Source organism: Parambassis ranga, chromosome 18 (assembly GCF_900634625.1).
Source record: "Parambassis ranga chromosome 18, fParRan2.1, whole genome shotgun sequence".
Lineage (NCBI taxonomy): Eukaryota > Metazoa > Chordata > Actinopteri > Ambassidae > Parambassis > Parambassis ranga.
The window spans coordinates 10,938,410-10,961,353 of NC_041038.1; the positions used below are offsets into that span (position 1 = coordinate 10,938,410).

The 22,944-nt window shown below is 42.4% G+C and overlaps 1 protein-coding gene across 1 annotated transcript in view; it reads left to right on the plus strand.

Moving 5' to 3' along the window:
- The first annotated feature begins 2,388 nt into the window (after positions 1-2,388).
- The window catches only part of poln (polymerase (DNA directed) nu), a 35,890-nt gene continuing 15,334 nt past the window's right edge, over positions 2,389-22,944 (plus strand). Inside the window, exons 1-16 of the mRNA XM_028429803.1 lie at positions 2,389-2,454; positions 3,786-3,863; positions 3,981-4,499; positions 4,645-4,814; positions 4,987-5,099; positions 5,225-5,350; positions 5,466-5,545; positions 5,631-5,691; positions 5,776-5,840; positions 8,956-9,039; positions 9,186-9,281; positions 9,415-9,471; positions 9,573-9,629; positions 11,159-11,224; positions 18,258-18,315; positions 19,964-20,041. Of these exons, the coding sequence (XP_028285604.1) occupies positions 2,389-2,454; positions 3,786-3,863; positions 3,981-4,499; positions 4,645-4,814; positions 4,987-5,099; positions 5,225-5,350; positions 5,466-5,545; positions 5,631-5,691; positions 5,776-5,840; positions 8,956-9,039; positions 9,186-9,281; positions 9,415-9,471; positions 9,573-9,629; positions 11,159-11,224; positions 18,258-18,315; positions 19,964-20,041 (1,774 nt within the window). The remainder of the gene's footprint in view (positions 2,455-3,785; positions 3,864-3,980; positions 4,500-4,644; positions 4,815-4,986; positions 5,100-5,224; positions 5,351-5,465; positions 5,546-5,630; positions 5,692-5,775; positions 5,841-8,955; positions 9,040-9,185; positions 9,282-9,414; positions 9,472-9,572; positions 9,630-11,158; positions 11,225-18,257; positions 18,316-19,963; positions 20,042-22,944) is intronic.

A 22,944-nucleotide genomic window follows, 5' to 3' on the forward strand; every position in this document is an offset into this window, starting at 1 on the left:
TTTGCCACCTTCTGATCTATTCCAGAATACAATTTATAATGTTTGTTAGTGTTATCAGTCAATCAGAAGTTCCTCATAATGTTTTGAAAAGCAGGGATTTTCTAAATTTCTAAAGTTCCTGTTCTGTTCTTTTAACTCCAGAGAAGAAATTAGGCCATCTTTCATCCTCCCAGACAAGGAATGCCCTGGTGACGTGTTGTTCCCTGCAGCTGAGCGGCCCATTTCTCAAAAGAAGGAGCCTGCAGTGGTTCGTCCCCCATTATCTTCTTGCCTTCAAGTATGTGAAAAGACTGATGACAGCACATCATGTGCACAGAAAGAAAAGGCATCTATAGACGGCTTGGATATTTGTGGGAATGAACTAGAAGATAGAACAATCCATTCAGGTAGTCGACCAATGTGGAAGCAGCCTCTCTCTGACTCTACTGAGGCGGTCATGTGTGAAGCAGACAATAGAGACGTACCAACACTGTGCAGAACTGTACATCTACCTCCCAGTGTCTTTAGAGCAACTCAGGACAAAGGTTGTGATGGAGATTCTTCCAAACTGATGATAAACCTTGTCGTGGAGGAAAGAGAGGTTTCAGAAGGTGTGGAACCAATTTTTAACTTAGAGCAAGAAACTATATGGAAGGAGATAAACTATAGGGAGGCAGCCGTGTTGAATGAGAGAGGATCAGTCAATGACATGGGACAAGAAAGGAACCTAAACTCTTTGGACCCTCATATCGGCAGCCCAAAACAAAGCCAAGCATCTTTAGAAAAGGAACACCGCAACGTGAGCCCCCAGGGAGCAATGGACGGGACCCACACAGACAGACCACTCATACGGTGTTTAATCCTGGGTCATACCAGTACTGATAACCTGGAAACAAGTGATAAGATGGAGGTCAAATTGGAAGCTAAAACAAAGAGCAGGACAAAAGCAAGCACTGATTCAGATGCTGCTGACAACATGGAGACAGGAGAGCTCTATTGTTCTGACATACAACTAAGAAAGAGACGATGTGAAGGAATTCATGAAGAAGGCACTGAGTTATCCAGAGCTAACACAGAAGATGGAGAGAGAGAAGAAGACAGGGCACCACGTGTAGACGACAAGAGTAAATCTGCAGGTTAGTGCATTTTGAAGTGTGTCCCACAATGGTATTATTTTGTGAGGTATTTGAGTATTTGTTTCTCACAGAATGAGTCATTTTTAAACAATTATGTGTCATCTTTTTCACTACTTTGGTGAGCTGTTTTTGTAGTTTTACTCCTCACCACCAGATGGTGTTATAATACTTTTCTATTAACCAACCAGAGTGGTCAACAATTACTACAGCAATTTACATCAGAATCACAGTCATGGTAAGCCAGTCAGACTAAGTTGTTTATTATTATTATCTTATTAAAGACTTATAACCTATAATTTTTTTTTGTCTGTAAATAAAGTGGTGGGGACAGTATATTTGTCTCGTTTTAGATCAAAACAGCTCTAGGGGGTGCTGGAGAATTGGAAGTTGTTTCAAATACCAGTGCCAGCAGCAGTCCTCAGCCATCTTTTTTCTTCTGTGTGGCAGTGATGACATGGCAGAGTTGACGAGGGATGCTGTGACCGCTCACATTACAGTTGCTCAAAGATGCTTGAGGCTCAGCTGCTGAGACAACGCTGAGTCAACTGACAAACACTTCTACAATCACACATATAAACAAGTGGCAAAGCATCACTTTAATTTCCGCAAGGACTTACTTTGTTGGCTCACCTTATCCTATCACAGCCTGCTGAGGTCTTATACACACTGATTAATGTCCCCATACGGTACAGTCGAACATGCATTCACAACAAAAGGGGATGTGCTTGAAAAGTGATGATCAGATAAAAAATGTTCTTACCTTTCTCCTTCTAGAGGAATCAGCAGGAGGAAGATGTCTCATGTCAACACTGTCCCATGAGGACAACTTGCAGCATGGCAACGCACAAGTAAGTAACTATGGAGATAAACAGTAGAATTATTAATACTGTATTACGTAACACCTATAACATGGGAACAGAAAATTTTATACAAAGTTTTTCATATACACATTTAAAAACCATGCAGTTTAAGTTTTGGTTGCAGGATTTCCCTCACATTCTAAAAGCAATGATAATAGAAATGTACAAAAATAGAATTTTAGTTTTGTCCATTTAAACTTTAGAAAAAAACATTTCTTCTTCTTTATTTATTATAGTTTTTATTTTTTCTTCCTTTATACACAGTGTTGAAATTTAAATAGCTTCTTTCAAATTAGGATTACACGTCCATGTCCCAGATGTACACAAAAATCAATCAGACTGCCGTCTGCAGTATTTCAGCACACAGCTAAGTGATTGCTCTCCACTGAGCTGTAAAGTAAAAGCAGTCCACAATGCATATTGACTCAAAATCAGTGAAGAGAGCAAAAAGAAGGAGCTATAAAAGGAAGAAGGGGAAGGTACACAGATTGCATCAGGAGAAGAAGAGTAGAGTTGGGTGTGGCCATAAGATGGAGGAAGAAGATAAGTTAACGAAGTGCCGACTGTAATGCTGCAAACACACCGCTCCATTCTCACTTTCTCATCACTTCCACACACCGAATACTGGGCTACGGGCCATGGCCTGCCTTGGTTTTCTATCTATATCCTGTAGCACAGTACCCTGGGGGGGTTCATGACTTTGTCAGCAGGAAAACGGGTTGTGTTTACAGCAAAATGAGGAAGACTCTCCTCGGGGAGCTGAATCACAGGAATTCCTACCTACTGATCCCACTGCTGACACCCATGCAGCACTGGGCACGTAAACACGCTAACACATAGGCTAAGAACATCCTCAAAATAACCCTCTTCACATTTCTTACCTAGATAAAAAAGAGCTCATGCTCACACGTGGGTGTTTTTGAATAAATAGATGTGGGAGTTATGGGTATGAATAATGAAGGTTACAGTGAGGTGACATAGGGATCACTCCCACTGTCTACTGTAGCATCTTTGTAGCGTCTTTTAAACGCTATAACTAATTACATTTTGTCATTATGATGACAATATGATGATCTTGATATGATATCTTCATAGTGTAAAAACAAAATGCACAGAACAGTGTCAAATAATCATTTTTTTATTCCAAACACTGCAAAAATCTTTCTGAACCAGTGTGTGTTCCTTAGTGACCCTGTCCCAGCCTCAGGCAGGTTTGTCAGACACGCGATGTCTTGACTGTCTCTGTTTCTGTCTGGGACACAGTGCTGAGGGCTGACTTTCACATTCTTGTTTTTCTTTTTCCTGTTTTCTCCTTGACTTTTTTTGTTTTTTTTACTTACCCAGCTTTGATTCTCTGTCTTTTTTTTAAATACAAGTCCTGCATTATCCTAAGCATGAATGGCTTAACCCACTTTTGGGAAGGGGGACATCTCAGACAGGTTGCCAGCTAAAATATAGAGACTAATAACCTAAATTGCACATTTTGTCCCCGGTTGACCTAACATGCAAATCTTTGACATGTGGGGAGGAAGCTGGCGTACCACAGGCTTGGAGAGAATGTGCGGTGGTAACCACTGCATCACTTTGCTTAAGCTTATTATATGTATTTGAACAATTGTATTCACCTCACCTTTCTGAGCTAATTTGCTACTACGTATTGATATTCCATGTAACAATTCCAGCAAGGACAGTCTATTTTTAAATGCCTTTCAGTGTTGCAGACTGAGTCATTCTAAGTCTATTCTTACTTCTTTTACCTGTGTTTCTTTTGTCCCTGTCTGAACACTGCTCGCCTTTTTATGTGGTGTAGACTACTGATGGAAGCACCACAGAGAGCTCGGTGTCTAGCCTGGCAAGTGCTGTTACACCTCAACAGAAGTCCTCCTGTGTACAGAATCTGACCTCTTTTGCCGCAGTACCAAATATAATACTGGAAAGCAGAATTCTGGCTACTTCTCAAAGTCAATCATGTCATCATCCTCAGACCTTCCTTTTTCTTCTAAAGAGGAAGCATGAAGTAAAGCAGCAGAAAAATGCTAACCCATCTCCCAAAATCTGCCAAACATGGCGTCCTCTTAAATGGAAGCCACCATATCTCCCACAAGAGAAGGCAGGAGAAGAAGGAGGAGGAGTGAGTGGATGGAAAAGATCGAAGCTCCTTGATTTGGCCTCAGCTGCTGCCCAGAAACTGCAGAGGGAAGCCTGTCCAGCACATGAACCAGGAGTAGCACCAGGGGTGCATGAAGGAGAACATTTCCCTCAGCCCCCAGCCAAACATAAGATTGACCCATCCACAAAGAGGCCTAGAAGTTCTTATGAAGGGGTTAATACTCATAGTGAGTACCAGAGCCAGTCTAATGCTGGCTCTGGAACTACAACCCTGACATCTGACCCACGAGTAAAGGATTCAGGAAAGCTGAACCTGGATGAGAAGATGCAGCTGCTTGAGAAGACAGGTCGGGCTAAGGTGCTTGTGCTAACCATGGTGTACAGAGATGGAACGACTCAGTTAGATCCAGAACCGGTGAGCATGATAATGCAAAGTTTGCATGAACTACACATCATAGCCAAAGACTTAGTTACACTTTTAATATTTACATAAATAAAAGAAGCTCCAGCTCTACCACATGACCACATATCTTCACTGTTTGCTCTCTGATCCTTCACAGAAGCTTCTTTCACCAGTGTGTGGCCTCCTTGTGCTGATGAAGAACAATCTTAATTGCAGCACACCCGAGGACTCACTCGGGCCAAACGACAGTCTGGTCTACTTAAAACTAGAACACACACCTGCCTGGGCCCAGCAACAAACACACCAGAGCCAGGATCTCTTTACCAGGTCTGTGTGTGTGTGTGTGTGTGTGTCTGTACGTATTAACACAGAGTTTGATTTTTAGGCGTTACTTTATATGTCCATTTATGGTTTTGTGTCAATAAAAAGGCTTATGTTGGCATTTCCCACTTAAACTGTAGCCTTAGAAGTGTGTGTGTATATATGTGTGTCTCTACAGAGATATGCTGCTAAAGATACTATCACACTCTGAACTGGTGTTGTGCTATAAAGCCAAGGATTTGCTTCGTACAGCTCTGCAGTTTTACAGACAAGACGTCAGCTGGAAACAAGGCAGGATATTCATTCAGCATATTATGCTCCATGCTTAGTGACACTTCATCCAATGCTTGCATGGGTAACATTTTAATTTAGGGAGATGTCACAATATATAATTAATAGTCCCTCTCTCTGTGTAGTTGCATGTTGTCAAATCCAGGACCCCCAGGTGTCAGGATGGCTCCTAGATCCTGCAGACCCCTCCTCTTCCTTCCAGGATCTTCTTAATAAACACTGCAAGCGACCCCATACAACACCAGTGATGGGTACCCATAAGGTCAGTTAAAGCGTAGCGTAGTGTAAATGCTACAGTAAAAATAAATTCGGAATTGATTTATGAAGTGTTTCCACACACCACAATCTTTTTGGAAGAAAGCTTAGTATGTGTATTTGTCTCTCAGGTCATCTCCGGTCTCTATTGGCTCTACAGGCTCAATATGAAGATCTGCTTTAAACTACAGGTTGGACGATGGATGTATATTAGATATATAGCCACATGTGCTCACTGTAGACAAACATATTGCTTGACTGGTCTTGTGTGTGCAGAGCCAGGGGCTGTGGAAGCTCTACTCAGACATGGAGCTTAAGATGATTCCTGTCCTCGCAGGTAAGTTGCATTTGTATGTTTTCTTTTCCCCCAACATGATTCACTGAGCACTATTTTAAAAAGCAGCAACTTGTGTTGTTTAAGCCATGGAGAGCCATCACATCCATGTGGACAAAGAGGCGCTTAGGAGGACTTCCGACTTGCTGGGGGTAAGGCAAAAACAAAAGCTCTGTGTTAAATAGCAGACAGATGTTTTTTCTTACAACATACCAGTAAGTTGTGCAGGGAAGTTTTTTTAATTTGGCTGCTTGCACCATGTGGAAACTTATTTCCTACTGCCAGGAGTTATCAGCATTTGTTTCATGACAGAACAATGGGACAAGAGCAGCACAAATGTAGATTCTGCTCAGAATGTGTTGAAAGATTTAATGAAGCATTTCTTTGAATAACTGCTAAAACCAACACAAAGCTGAACGTACATTCTAGTTTCCTTCTTCTATAAGAAAGACATTTTATCGATGTTCATAAAAAAAAAAAAGCATCTGTGTCTACATCATCCTGAAGAAGAAAAACAGGTTTATGTCCTTTATATCAGACCAACCTAATGGAAAAGCACCCCTGGGACGCTTGGCTTTTGATAGCCTCTGTGCAGGTATGATGTCCAGGGTCAGCTCAGATTTGCACTGCATCACTCTCAGCTGATTGGATTTTAGTCAGGCTGCTGAAACACATTGTGGTGGACAGCTGCTGTATTAATACAAATGAGAGCAAACCAGTGGTAGGATATGAGAAAATATGAAAAAAAACCCAAGAGCCAAATCAAGAAAGAAAAATAGAAGCTTTTTTTTATGTTCCTGGGTAGGATTAGTGACGTGTTGGGTGAATGTCCTCAGGGCACCTGTCCTGTTTACATGCTGATAAAGACATCACTGGAGACTTTAATAGTAATACTTACAGATGTGTTTAGGGACACACACACACATACATCTGCGTCGTCAGTTTTGCCGGCACAGAATCAAATGCTCGCAAGCGCCAGCAGGGGTGTTGTTGTGAAGACTGCCTTGATATCTTGCTGTGTTACTATAAATAGGATAGATAGAGTGTCTTTTTCCTTCAAGAGGCTGTGCTGCAGGAAGGAACATCGCCAGCACACACACACACTCACTGAGGCAGTGAAGTTTTCGCAGACTGCTGCAGAGTTGTGTGTGCTTGTTCCCTTTGTAACACGTCTGTGGGTGCACTCATGCATGTCCCCACTCTGTCGTGTTGGATTTCTTTTTATCTGAAGTTGTCAAGTTCACCTGTCTGAACACCAAACAGAGAATCCCTCCTGTCTGTCAGCATGCATCTTACAAACATGCTCACATGCTCTGTCACTTAATAAACCTCACACTGTTTCTCTAAGGCCCCGTTCACACTGGAGAAAGTCATTCCAGCTAGAGTAGGATTGAGCCCAGACAGCCTTTAAGCTGGATGCGTTCAGACCTATTTTCAAATCTGGCTAGCACACAGTTGTGTCCGCACTCAATCCGGCTTCATCCAGCGTGTTTGCTGTTCTCCAAACCACTAGGTGGCGCCTCGTAATATGGCTAATAATGTGGCAAGCCGGATTCGCTAGCCACATTTGCGTTCACACCTGAGCCACATTTGAGCCAATCCTGCTAGATCCACCTCTCGAGGGTGGATCTAGCCGGCTTGAAATCAACTGGATTTCACATCTGGATTGATCTGGATGCGGCCAAATCCTGCTTAAGCCACATTTTTTTCCCCAGTGTGAATGGGGCCTCAGACCTATTTTCAAATCTGGCTATCACACAAGCATGTCCGAACTCAATCCGGCTTGTTTGCGGTCCTCCAAACCACTAGGTGGCGGCTCGTAATATACAGAGTCCGTTCAGGCCGCGGTAGGACCGCGTGTGCGCATGCGTCGTGCGTTTTTTTTGTCCCGTGTCGCGCCCCGTGAACCGGAAGTAGCATGTCGCTAGCTGGATTCGCTCGCCACATTTGCGATCACACCTGAGCCACATTTGAGGTGGATCTAGCCGGATTGAAATCAAACTGGATACAGCAGAATTCGAGGTGTTCATACTCAGAAAAAAAACATCTAGATACATCTGGATGCAGCCCTAATCCCGCTTTAGCCAGATTTATTTCCCCAGTGTGAACAGGGTATAAGAGTCTTTCTGATATCCCATCTAATCAGATACTGTCTTATCATCTGCCTCAAATTAATCTCACTGCACTGAGCTGAAATATTGCCCTGCAGTTCTCTGTGTGTGTGTGTTTGTCTGCCAAACTCGGTACTAAGGGGCTTCCATCCAATATTGATGAGGCAGTCTGGAGCCTGCTCTGGGCAGTGAGATGGTCAGAGAAAAAAGTACATAGTTTGGATTATCTGTGCATTTCTGCCAGTTAACCCCAATTTTCCTCCTCTCCTTTGCTTATTTAATTTTATTGCATTTGCATTTACTTTCAACTTTTGAACCCTTCCACGCACACATGGGCTCCATCCTATATTTCCAAATCTGTCATCCTGTTACTCTTTGTGTCCGTGTTCTCTCTCATTCCTTCGCCCCATCCAGCCTGCTCCTCTCCCTTATTGTCTTTCTATTCTTGTCTCTGCCTCTCTCTCCCCTCATTCTTGTTTGACTGTCAAGCTGTACTGTCTGTCAGTCGAACTTGTAATGAGCTGCTGTGTCGGAGTGTCACCCCGGTCTTAAAGAAACAAAAGAAAATCTTAAAATGTTCATGTTTGGGATAAATATTGTATAAGCAGGAATTCAGAAACTGTCACTGTTCAGTCTTTATTCCCTCATTTATTTTTCATCGTTTTTTTTTTTTTTTTTTTTTCTGTCGTCTTGGGACTCAGCCTCTGCCTTTCTCTATGCTGTTCCATTCTCCCCATCAGAATTTTTGGTTTTCCATTTCTTTTCTTTTCCTATTTTCTCCCTTTATTCTCCCAGTTTCTGGGTTTATCTCGTAGTCTGTCTTGTCTTTAAAACAATATTTATTAATGACTGGATTGGCCATCAGTTCTTTTCTGTGTCTTTTACTGTAAATGTATGTTTCTGTAGAGTATACATGGGTGTGTTTTCCTTAATTTGGCAGTGTAGGATCCTAATTACTATCTGAAATTAGCGACATGTAAAATTTCTCTCCTCAAAAAACCTCCAGAGCTGTAATTAAAGGCAAGAGTCTCTAGACAGCAGAAATGACGCACAGCTCCCCACAATATTTTATAATTGGCTTTATATCTGCTTAGTGATAGTGATTTTTTTTGGGGAGAGACATGAAGCAACAGTGGATCTCTTTTGTTTCTGTCAGACTAAAATAAAACAGCTGGAGCAGGAGGCTCATTTAGCAGCTGGACAGAAGTTCCTGGTGACCAGCAACACTCAGCTGAGAACAGTATGTTTTTCCTGCATCGCTCTTCTTTTAATATCATAGTGAAGTGTGTATGGCTTCACTGTCTTTGTGTATGTATGTGCAATCTGCATCTCTCTGTGTTTTCTATATGTTTAAATTGATATTCTAACTACTAACGATGTTTAAAGGTTCTGTTTGAGAAGCTGCGCCTCCATGAGCGCTGTGAGAACAAGAAGCTTCCCAAGACGGTCAACAAACAGCAGCAGTCAACATCAGAAGCTGCGGTATGATGCTCAGACTCCAATCTGCTTTAATCTTATAAATAAGTCTCATATGTATACATATCAATAATAAAAACAATAGATGCCTTGCTTAAAAATTGCCACGAGGCTTGTTTGTGTCACTGTTTTGTTGCAGTTGTTGCAGCTTCAGGACTATCACCCTCTTCCAAAAATCATTCTGGAGTACAGACAGGTCAGTCATTCTTATTAAAAAAAAGGAGCATCTCTTTAATAACATGCAGGAGTAGCATATCATGGTTTTAGAGTATCAAATTGCAGTATTATTGTTTCCAGGTTCACAAAATCAAGTCCACTTTTGTTGATGGGATTCTCTCCTGCATGATGAGCAAGGTGAGCATACAGCTTCCTTCTTTTGTACTTCAAACTGTCTACCAAATACTTTAAAGGCCTTACTAATACCCCGTTCACACTGGAAAAAAAAATGCGGCTTAAGCGGGATTCGGCCACATCCAGATCAATCCAGATGTGTTTTTTTCTGAGTGTGAACACCTCGAATCCGGCTGTATCCAGTTTGATTTCAATCCGGCTAGATCCACCCACGAGAGGTGGATCTAGCCGGATTGGCTCAAATGTGGCTCAGGTGTGAAGGCAAATGTGGCTAGCGAATCCGGCTAGCGACATGCTACTTCCGGTTAGCGGTGTGCTACGTCCGGTTCACGGGGTGCGACACAGGACAAAAAACCACACGACCCATGCGCACATGCGGTCCTACCGCGGCCTGAACGGACTGTGTATATTACGAAGCGCCACCTAGTGGTTTGGAGGACAGCAAACACGCTGGATGAAGCCGGATTGAGTGCGGACACAAGTGTGTGCTAGCCAGATTTGAAAATGGGTCTGAACGCATCCAGCTTAAAGGCTGTCTGGGCTCAATCCTACTCTAGCTGGAATGACTTTCTCCAGTGTGAATGGGGCCTAAAGGTCTTTTACAGCTACACAGCCTTTTTTAAATACTGTTTTTTGTGGATTTAAAGTCTAAGCTGAAGTTGACAGGTTTCTGCAGACTGGGTGGACTCGAACAGATCTCATAGTTTTCCTTCATTTATAGTTTAGCTGTATGTTAGCGTTATGGAACAGTGCTTGTATGCTGCTAGACAACAACCCCATCTTGTTCCTCTTCACCTTTTCTTTTTAAGAGGCTGTCAGTGTAAATGTCACCATCATTATAATGCCAAACACCTGGAACACTCAGCAGCAGAGTGACAAGCTAACGAACATCCTTTGGTCTTTTTTTTTACTGTCACTGCTGTATTAACTCAGCAGAGAATAGATGTACCTGTCCTCTCTGTCTCACTGTATCTTTACGTGCCTCGTTTGAGCCTTGAGCAGCAGCTTAACTCAAAACTGCAAATGAGTCTCACTGTCTCGTGTTGTTTGGCCTCTGATGGTGGTGAATCAGTGGGTGGTCTGTTGGTAAGTGTGGGCAGGAATCACAGCTAGAAATACACAACCCTATTCCTAACCTGTAAATACTGTATATATGTTGTAGAATCATGCAACATTAAACCCAAACTATGAGTAAGTGTATGGACAGAACTGAAGTGGGACATCAGCTGCTGTTGCTGTAACCAAATGTTTTGGTTACATCACTTAACAGCCCTGAGAACAACAGTGTGACTGTACGTTGTGCTTATTGCAGCAATATAACCAGCACAAACAGCTTGTTCAAATTGGGCATGTAAAAACGGTGACGACGGTAATCATGATCACAGCTGTTGTTTTCAGGCTAAATTGGACAGTCATATGGAAACATTAGTGATCGCTGACTTAAAATATTTGTTTTTTTTTTTTCTTGGGGGGAGGATGAAGTAATGTAACTGTTGTAATATGTTGATTTCTGACTGTTTTTTTTGTGTCAGAGCTACATTTCCTCTACATGGCATCAGACAAGTGTTGTGACTGGAAGAATCTCTGCTAAACACCCTGTAAGTAGCCCACAGTATAACCTGCCTTCCATTCATGCACATCTCTCTGCTTCCCGTTCACACTAGAGAAAGTAATTCCAGCTAGAGTAGGATTGAGCCCAGACAGCCTTTAAGCTGGATGCGTTCAGACCTATTTTCAAATCTGGCTAGCACACAGTTGTGTCCGCACTCAATCCGGCTTCATCCAGCATGTTTGCTGTACTCCAAACCACTAGGTGGCGCCTCGTAATATACAGAGTTTGTTCAGGCCGCAGTAGGACCGCGTGTGCGCATGCGTCATGCGGTTTTTTGTCCCGTGTTGTGCCCCGTGAACTGGAAGTAGCATGTCGCTAGCCGGATTCGCTCGCCACATTTGCGTTCACACCTGAGCCACATTTGAGCCAAGATTGAAATCAAACTGGATACAGCCGGATTGGAGGTGTTCACACTCAGAAAAAAACACACACACAACCGGAAGTAGCACATCGCTAACCGGAAGTAGCATGTCGCTAGCCGGATTCGCTCGCCACATTTGCGTTCACACCTGAGCCACATTTGAGCCAATCCGGCTAGATCCTCCTCTCGTGGGTGGATCTAGCCAGATTGAAAACTGGATTCAGCCGGATTCGAGGTGTTCACACTCAGAAAAAAACACATCTGGATTGATCTGGATGCGGCCGAATCCTGCTTAAGCCACATTCTTTCCCCAGTGTGAACGGGGTATTAGTGGTGCCAGTATAATCAAGTTACCCTATCAAAGTATATAAATCATCAATTAAGTTTAAGTGTATGTGTGATTTAAAATTAGGCAGGTTAATTGTTGAACTCTTATTTTTGAGGCAGTGGGAAGAAAACATTTTTCTACACTTAGAGTGTACACAGGTTTGCATGCATGCACACACACACACCTTCTCTGTGTTTCTCCAACAGACATGCTCAAATATGGACGCTTAGTTCTCATCTAGACACAGTTGTTGGGATGTTTTCGAATTGGTATGTAACAGCTAGCAGGAGTTTTTAAAAGACAGACGGTTACTTTTGTTATAGATGAATCAGAAATCTTGAAATGAACTCAAAGTTTTAATTGAGTTTATTTGCACAAAGAATAGTTAAATTGTTTATTGAATTCATTTATTAAATCCATTGCTCAAATATCCAGCCGCTCTCTCAGCATGGGGTGGTCGATGGCTCATTTCGACATTACCCAGCCGTCAGGGTCCATCGGTTCTGTCCCTGAATACTGCTCAATCTCACACACATACAGTAATATTGTACGGCCTTGGAGACATTGAACTTTTCTAATCTAACTTAGTGATGTGAGCTGCACATTCAATTGATCATGGCTCCTGTTAAATGCTATATATGTGACCGGTGGGTAGCTTCAATTTAACACAGCTTTGTTCCATCCAACATAGATCTGGGATTTGGTTGGTCATCCTATTAGTAAGTGTGGGAATGCTTGTGTGTCATTTGTGTTGGTCTCTGCACACCAGTTTGTTGTGTTTGTGGTGCTGTAATTGTATTTTATATAGAATGAAAACCATGCAGTAAGAGTAAACACCATCCCCTAGTGTTACCATGATAACCTCATGGGTAAATAACACTGATGGAGGTAGAGCTGACTTGCATTTTTCATTTACCCAAAATAGAAATAGCACAAAAGTTATTAACTTTGAACTTTCTGTAAATCATTCAAAGAGTTGAACCCCATTCTACCTCAGGCTTCTTACTTATCAATCACACTTAATAACTGTGTAATTACAGAGCAAAGAGGAAGAAAAGTCACTTCCTTTTCTTTTTTTTACCCTCAAATTAAACATATTATTCTGATGTGAATTAAGCTTACTCACATTTATTGCCCTCATAATGTGGAATAAAATGTGCCTGTAGTTAATTGAAGGCTCACTCAGCAATCATTAACATGTCACTTCCCGGCACTCTGAATAGCAGAACCCGCAGCTTTTAGTTAGGCAGGGTAGAAACGAAAATGCGTCTGCCACTCGGCTCTCTGTGCACACACACATATTTAAATGAGGAGTGTTGCGGAGAGGGTTTAGCTTTCATCTGTTGTGGGTTCAGTCGAGGTGAAGGCAAAACTGCAGTAACAAAGGGGTGACTGAATTAAAGCAGGACAGCTGTTTGACTGGTGCTGTGAGAAGTGGAGAGGGAAGTGGGTCTTTTCTGTTCTTCTTCATCTCCTTTTATGTGCTAAAAGCAAAAAATGTGCCTGTGATGTGTGTGTTTCTGTATCAATTCCTTCAATGTTTGTCATTTTCCTGGACTGTTTCCATCTTTTCTTAGTGTTTACATAATTTTCTTTTTCAAAATCCTCCTCTACTTGCTGTCTTTTCTCTTCCCTAACCTTAACTAAATTCAGTATTGGAACCAAAGATGGCAAATGAGATTGAACCTGCCTTCATCCCAATTGGTTGCAGCACTAATAGACTTGATGCAGTTCTCCACACAGCATCATCTGTTCTCTCTCTTCCTCTGTCTGCACCTTTGTAGAAGATTTGTTGCCACCCACAATGGCATCAAACTTCTTTTTTTTCACATAGAAAGACTCATATCTTTTTCATTCAAATGCAGGAATTTTATTATTTGGCCACAGCTACCTCTCCTTTCATAATCTACACAGTGCCTTGTGGCTTGTAATCAAAGAATGCAGGTTAAAGATGAATTCATGAGTCATTTGAAAACTGCTTTATTGCTTTATTGATGTTGTGTTTGTTCCTGAAGTTTCCTCAAAGGCTTCTCGAGTTTTCTCTGGATTTAGTCATTAAATGTTGTGCACAGAAAGTCCTCCTTATGCTGATCTAAGCACTTCACTTAGGTGTGTGTGTGTGTGTGTCTTGTTCTCTGCTGACTCATAGGCAGTGCATATTGTGGTGCATAAACACAGAAGGATAGGCATATTTGTTTTTACATACAGTACCAGTGAGACACTAAAGGAGGCACAGAAAGGGAGTAGTTTGGATTTATTGAAAGCACTGCAGTCCTTCCTCTTTGTTATGCTATATGTTTGCAGTACTGCTAGCTTCACATAAACTGCTAGAGGCAAAACAGTAAATACAATGACACCCTTGATATGGCAGCTAAAAAATCCTCTGAGGAAAAAATGTCAGCAAATTTGATGATGGAGCTTATTACTCATCCCAAGGAGAGCAGCATTAATTCACATAATCAAATAGTAAAACTTTTTAAATTGATGTTTACAAAAAAAATCAAAGCCATAATTGAATAACGTATGGATGAGCAGATTGGTTTTGGTTGGTGTGTTGCAGCATGGATACAGTAAGCTTGTGCATACACACTAGCGAGCCTAGTTTGTGTGCATGTATTCCGTGATGAGTCATTAAATTGGTGCTGTGTGATTAAATTACACCGCACCAGCACCAGTGATTCAGTCGTCCCCATCTGCTAAACAAACCAGTGCTCCTCTGAGACTCTCGCTCTGTATCACTGTGGGCCGGATTTATGTTCATGTAAGTGCAGGGCAGATTTGTAGTGCACCTTTTATCCGATTTTTGAGCTCACAATCTGTGTGTAATTAGTCCCAGATGCACTAATAATAGTAGTTTAAATCACTATGAATCAAATTTGTCACTCCAGTGTTATTAATATATACTGTCTTAAGGAACACAGGGGTTTGTTGTTGTTGTGTTCAGGGTGAATAAAGAGCTATAATACCAAGTTAGGAGGAGCAGTAAAGTACACCTTGTCCAACAAGCTAAGCAGTGAAGTTGTGAAGTGTGCAGATGACAGTGTTTCAGAGCAAAACAACATGCCCTCTATATAATTGTAATATATAATGGTAGGGGAAAACACTGGATGATTGGATGATTTGGTGGTTAGTCACTGGGTCTAGTACCACTTGGAGCCTTCATGAACAGGCCATTGTGAGTCCATACTAGGACATGAGGAGCAATTTAAGAATACAAACACTGGGGGTTGTTATGGAGAGTACGGAACAATACGGCTCACTTTTCCAGCAAGACAAATACAAACACATCTCCATGATAAAGAGACTCATTCAGACTCAATAAACCCAGGAGAGGTAAACACAAGTATTCGTGTTTGTGTGTTCAACTACTCAGACATATTCCCTGTGTGTGTGTGTGCGTGTGTGTCCTTACATGAATGTTTAATGTTGTGTTTTGCATGGTAATATATGCATAAGCAATTGTACACATCTGTTGTTGTATTTGAAGGAGGAACAACATCAGGCGCCATTTAATGGAACCCATCTTCTGCCTGTGCACCTGTGGCTCTGCATGTTTGATATTGGTTTTATTTGTGTTGCTACAAATCTGCGTTTGCAGTAGTTAGTGTATATAGTAAATTCACTCTGAATAGGAGGACATGAGGTTTACTTATTTGTCTTACCAAAACCTGTCAGTCTGACTCCTATGGTGTCTGCTAATGAACAGGTCCCTCTGTCCCTTCTCTCCCTCCTGACTCAGTAAGGGTGATAATAACTTCGACCACACACAGTGCAGGCGTGTGCGAATTCACTTTTTACGTTACATTATGTTAGATGCAAAGCATGCATGGGCTTTTTCTTCTGTATATGCATCCTTGCAGGTGTGTGTTGTACATAATCTCGTTCTGCATCTTCAGTGCAGTAAACATTTCTGTCCATTAGGTGACACCATCACTGAAATTACTATAGTATTGTGTAGGTTTCATTAATCCATGCTTGTAAACATGTCCTTGGCACACACAGAAGCTGCAGTGTTTCCAGGTAATTGCAATGTCTATGTACTATTGATTAGAAGTCATGCTGTATGTACATGTTCTCTTGAGTGTTTTAAACTGTACGGTCAGCAGTGTGCAGAGCAAGCTGACCCAGGCTACTTTACATTTTACCGTGTCTCATTCATCCTCGCTTTAAAGCTGCATTGATCCCTGCCTGCAACTCAGTTTATCTTTTCATCCTCATCTGCCTTTTATGTCTTCATCTCTGGCCCTCTCTTTGTACCTTTGTTTGCCTTTTTGCTCCCTTCTTTCCTTTCACATGCTCAAAGCTGACTCTCTCTCTCTCTCTCTTTAAGGACATCTGATGCTTTTGATTGCCTTGTCAAAACACTCAACATCATTCATTTTTGCATAACAATGAATCTACCGAAGCTCTTACTAATAATTAGATGGTTCACTCTGAAATGTTTAGTCTGAGTGTCACAGCAAGTCCTCGCATTTAAAATCATTGCATGTGTGTGTTGCAGTGGCAAAGAACTGTGAGTATATAGTAGTGTAAATCATATGCTGAAAGCTGGTGGGACTCTGAATCTCCTGCATGATGCTTGTGTGTATCGGTGGGTATTCATATTGATTTATGCTGTCGTCACTGCTCAACACCGTGCATGACGGGAAAAGCTGAGCGTTCCTATCTGACACACTGAATCACCTGTCACATCCCAGGGCAACACACACACACTGGTGATTGCTCACACACACATTCACTATTTACGAGAATGTGTGTGTGGCTGTGCTCATCACTGGTGCCTGCTCCCTAATGTATTCTTTCCACTGTCCACACCCTGCCACTGCAGCCACAGTCACCCCTGCCTCTTCCTCTCCTTTTCTCTCTCCCGTTTTCACTGTTCGTCTCTACCTCTTGTAAATAATGAATTAGCGATAAAAGCAGTGGAAGTGTTTTTTTTCCGCTCTTGATCGCACACATACCTACATTACAGGGTCAAACCATACATGTTAGGATGCTGACCACAAGTTATGCTTTTATATGTGTGTGTTTCTTTCCCTGCCTCCTCCTCCTCCTCCATGTTAACCTATCTTGATCCTGATTAATGTGCATGTCCTTGATAATAACCTTTAACTTCCTAACATCCTTGTGCACACGAACACCGTGTGCTGTTTGTGTGTGTGTGTGTTTGAAAGGGTGGATAGAGTGGGATTAACAGGAATTAAAAGGAAATTGCTGAGTCTGAACCTGCCCCCCCCTCTCCATTAAATGTCTCTAAGCCTCATCACTTTTCTCATTTTTTCCTACTTCAGGCGAAAAAAAACCTGCATACGTGTAATTTTGTGTGTGTGTGTCTGTATCAGCGATGTATTAGATTACTCAGTGGGTCGATGCAGAGTGGGCCAGGAGCCCAGTAACCATCAGGCTGTTACTATTTAAAGGTATCTGTCTGAAAACTTCAAAGATCCGTAATGTTGCTGGAGTCACAAGGTGGCTATCCGTCAGCTGAATAAGCAGGCAGCAGCATACAACTGCTACATAGGACTTTACCTAATCAATCAATGTGAGGAAGAAGAAACATTTAAAGAGAAGCTGTAAGCCAAGGACGGTCAGAGAAGGTGATCTATTAACTGACTAATCACATATGCAGCAATAAATTCCTTACACTGTTAAGGTCATTAATGTGTTTCAAAGTTATGAGATGAAACAGCTGTGTTGTTATGAAGACATTTGAGACCACCCCTGTGTAGTCTTCTCTGCAGGTCTGGGTAAATTCAGGCGTAATAATCATGCTTGGCCATCTGCACCACTGATATATTAAGCTATGTACAAAGCACCAGAAAGACGTAAATGTGTCTGTGGCATATTGAATAATGTGGCATTTACCCTGCAGGGGGGGTAATCTGATAAAAGATGCCATCAGTTTGTGTTGTGGGAAATGTCATATCTTGTGTTGTTGGAGCTTGATTTACACTGGTGACGAGAAGCCTGGAAAACCTTTTCTTCAATCTGCATCTACCAAACCTTTGATGGGACACCCCTTTAAAACATCGGTTACATTTTGGTGATGTACAGTTCTGAAACAGAAACATCTCATAGCTGTAGATGGATGAAAGAATTCTTTTTTAACCACCATTCGAATATATACACAAGGTCACCCCTGCCTTATCTCACAACAGCCTCAGAGGAGCATGCCTGGGAGTCAGATCACTTATGTAGAGGGTGATAATTTAGATTTCTGCAGGAGAGATTAATCAATCTGTACAAACCTTTGCCCATAGAGTAATGAGACACTGTGGCAGAGCTTATAGTTAACACCTGTCTCATAGAATGTGTGTTCTTCCTAAACAGAACTTCCAGGCCCTGCCGAGACAGCCACTTCAGATCACTAAGACGCAGTACATCCAAGGTAAGGTGCACACACACACACAGAGCAACACCCCTCCCACATAGAGAATGAGACAGTGATAAATGTAGAGGTGTGTGTGTGGATGGGGCAGACTTCTCCCAGGGAATACAGAAACTGATGAGCAGGGAGCCTGTAAAGAGGGTTTATGAGGATTAGAAAGGTCTGCTAAGGCAAAGGGCTGCTCACTAAAACATATCTAAGGTTGTCTCCTCCATATTTGTGGCTCATTTGTGTACACCTCTAGCTTTTTGTAGAATCCCTAACCGGAACTCCACAATTTTTTCCCCCTTTAGACAGCTTGGAGAGGGCATTAACCATATGCTTGAGATCATCAGCATGGCAATTATAGATCAGATGATTTTCCTAACACTGTCTGTTCTCACATTCTGAGTCTTCTTGTCATCCCTTCTTCATCTTGCCCTTGTTACACTGCCATCGTTCGATAAAACTCAGTGTGACTCTTCCTTTTGTTGCTTGAGAACACATCCAGATAAGCCAAGAGACAGTAAATCCCTCACTGTGTTCTCGTCTGTTTCTGTGAATATTCCACTCATCTGCCCACCAGTTGGTTCATCCAGCTATGATGTCAAGAGTTCGTGGGTGTCGCTGCTTCACACAAGCTCATAATCAGGGATGGTTTTTCACACGTTTGTCTGGTCACCTCAGTTCAATACTTGCCTGCTCTAGGGTTACATGCTGACAGTGTCACAAATGCAGGACAAAAACTAAATTTCTCCATTTGTCGATGAATAAATCATCACAACAAGTCTGTCCATGTGTTGGCAAGGCCAGGCCACATCGACTTCCCTGTCAGTCACAGCCAGGGGCGCTGCACTCAGCTTTATAGCTCTATTTATGTCCTGTACTCTCTCAGTCTATCTGTGTTGGAGATTCATAGGTGCTAACATCAGCACCTCTGCTTCTCACTCAGATTCCCAGAGCTCCTTGTCATCAAATCCTATTCAGCATGAGCTGCATCCTTAGTATCATCCCTGCTTTCCCTCCATCAGAATCCCTTCGTCTTCCCTCCGCCTGTCATCCCCCTATCAGTTATCACTTTGTGTCTTGACGTGAGAGGTGGGGACACTAACAAACAAGTGATTGCAGTGTCCCGGGGTTGCATGTGAGTGCCTGCCACATTTTCAATGTCAGCATGTACGTGTTTGTGTGTGTGCAGTGCCGTTTTCATCATGCTGACATGGGATGTGATGGTTCCCACGATGCATTTCTTCTGTACTGAGCTCAGCACTTCAGTACAGCGCCACACAGCAGAGGGTGCAGTGATAGATTGAATCTGATTAGATTTAGATTTTCTCCTAAATGGTGTGTTGCAGCTTTATAATTTAACCCTTCATTAAACCTGATAGAGTTGTTGGGAGTGTTTTTATTGCTGCTCTAAATCCCCAGCTGATGATTGTCTATGTTTCCTCTGAGCCTTACTGTTTACTCACACACAGGATATTAAAACCAAATCACTGTTTAATTTTATGTATAATCGATAAATTAGTCAGTCCACATTTTATTTGCTGAGATGCTTCACTTTGTTTGGAAAGTAAGTTTAATTTAAATTCTATTATGGACCATAATAAGCATGTCAGACTTTCAGAGGCATTGGCAGTAAGCTAGGGTCTGTGTATTGTCCTCACAGGAAAGGAGGAAGAGGTGGTGACTGTTCATCCTCGGACCATGTTTATTCCTCAGGAGGGCTGGACCTTTCTTGCTGCAGGTGAGATAATAGAATTAATGACATTTTTTATATATCGAAGTAGAGTTGTGATTAAACTCTATCCTGTCACAGAATTAGAATTAAAAAATCAAATAAATACAATAAGTACAATCCCCAGAGTTGTATCTAAAAAAACATCTGAATGTAATGAAGCAGACACTACAAAATGTCATTTTTAAAGCTGTTGGGTAATTCTGGATCGGACAGCAATTAGCTACTCAGCTATGTTTTTGTACTCACTGTTGACCCAGCTATTAACAACCCCGTTCACACTGGGGAAAAAATGTGGCTTAAGCAGGATTCGGCCGCATCCAGATCAATCCAGATGTGTTTTTTTCTGAGTGTGAACACCTCGAATCCAGCTGTATCCAGTTTGATTTCAATGTGGCTCAGGTGTGAACGCAAATGTGGCGAGCGAATCCGGTTAACAACATGCTACTTCCGGTTAGCGATGTGCTACTTCCGGTTCACGGGGCGCGACACGGACGGACTCTGTATATTACGAGGCGCCACCTAGTGGTTTGGAGTACAGCAAACATGCTGGATGAAGCCGGATTGAGTGCGGACACAAGTGTGTGCTAGCCAGATTTGAAAATAGGTCTGAACGCATCCAGCTTAAAGGCTGTCTGGGCTCAATCCTACTCTAGCTGGAATGACTTTCTCCAGTGTGAACGGGGCCTAAGGGAGCAGGGAGAGTTCCTGCACTGCAGTTACAGCAACAGTACAGATTTTCTACCTCAACCTTGTGGGAAACCTGTGCAAACATCTGTTTCTGATTAAAATTGGATATGAGTCAGACATGAGACTAATTAAGCAAGTCTCTAGTTTTGATGATTTACACACACACATTGCAGTGCATCAGTGTCTGCAACTGTTAACTTGAAAAGAAAAAAAAAACCCTGTCGTGCTGACATGACCTCCGTCAGCTTCAAAAGGTCATGTCAGGGTATAACTCTGGTCCGTGCTGTGCAGGCAAAAAAAGGGCAGAGCTGGGACACTGTCAGTCTGGGAGAGCTTTGTGGGGAACGGAGGGTGTCTGCTGGCCCTGACAGTGTGTACACTTACATAACCAGACAGATAAACCGGGGGTTAGCAGGAGGACAGCAGCAGGGTAAGAGCGAGGATCCCACACATACAACACAACACAACACACGAGCAGGGGAGTCAGCAGGCAGACACATGCCCACACAAACACACACATGGACTTAGAGGCCAGGTTGCCATGGTAACAGCCCCTCTTAGGGGAGCCCTTGCAGAGTCACCCCTATGGTATGTCCTACAATGTCCTTCCCAAAATGGAACAACAACAACGTTGTTCGTGTCTGCTGCTGTTGCCTTCCGGTGTCCCTAGAAAAAGTTCAGCTAAGAGACACATCAAAAGGTATTACGTATCTGAATGCTACTTTCCTGTGTGTGTCGCTGTGTGTGGGTCCAACACAACATTTTGGTGTGTGGTGAGTTTATCTATTGGTGCTTCTCTCAGAGGATTTTAGAAGTTGGGGGAAAAAAACAGGTCTGTTTTACCACAGATAAAATAAACTATACCAGTACAGCGTCCCTGTCCTATAGCAACCTGCATTGTCTGATGTGTGTTTGTTTTTGCAATTGTCAATTCAGTTGCTCTCTGTTGGGAGATGTCTGCTGGTGTGTGGGAGCTGCAGAACGTGAGGAGCTAGCCAAAAATGAGAACAAAGGCGAGCTTAATTCCCTCATCAATCCCTCTGGAAAAAAAAAGCAGTCAGTATAATTTTTCCTGAATTACAAGTCGAAAGAAAAGAACTTTTAAGCAATGTTATCCATGTTCGCAGCCACTGCTGACTTCAAACTTTAGGATATGATTAACTGCACTGAAATTGAGCGTAACAGCTCTTTTTTCCCTAGAAAATATTAGTGCAGTTGTTCATCCAGTCCTTCAGAATGCAGGTACGAAAAACTAGACATATGCAGGAAACATCTACATCCTACTAGACTTTCACTGTTTCACTGCAGTCCAGCCTATATCTTTAAATGTCATCCTTTGGTCAATTTACTCTTCCTGGAAGCTGCTTTACACACAAACGGCAACCCACATTTCATATTCTCTGTGTGCAGGCTGTGAGCCCCTAAGCTTTTAGATCCATAGCATTCACACGTCATGCTCTAGTGACATGTGGGCAGTGGCATTTCAAAGCTATGGGACGTAGCTCCATGTCTTGGTACACCGTCCAAGGAACTACAGGAGCTACTGTTCACTTATTTACTGTTTTATATCTCTATACTGTGCATTAAGTTTGCAGTGAAAATGATCTGATGTGCTTCAGCAGTTCACTTTTTCAGTGCAAATCATAGGTGGGGGTAATTCTATCGAGAAGCTTACTGCACTGTAGGTCAGTGTTATTCCTGTATGGATCAATACAGAGACTCCTGATTGGGACATTTTTTTTATCACAGACCCTTTATCTCTCTGTTAGAAGCAGGAGAGTACACACAAATATATTGGTCCATGTATTGGCTCTTCCTCTTACACACACATGCACTTACAGATCCTGGTCAGCAATATGTTTCTAAGGCTGCCAGCCATGCTCGGAGGAAGTGTGATGGAGCTCATTAAACATTAATAGGATGATATCTTTAGAAACTCCCTCGCTCATCTCAGCACAGCCAAAACCTGTCTATTTTCCTCCTCTCCTCCTTTCACCTCACTAGAGTAGGATTGAGCCCAGACAGCCTTTAAGCTGGATGCGTTCAGACCTATTTTCAAATCTGGCTAGCACACAGTTGTGTCCGCACTCAATCCGGCTTCATCCAGCATGTTTGCTGTCCTCCAAACCACTAGGTGGCGCCTCGTAATATACAGAGTCCGTTCACGCCGCGGTAGGACCGCGTGTGCGCATGCGTCATGCGTTTTTTTTGTCCAGTGTCAC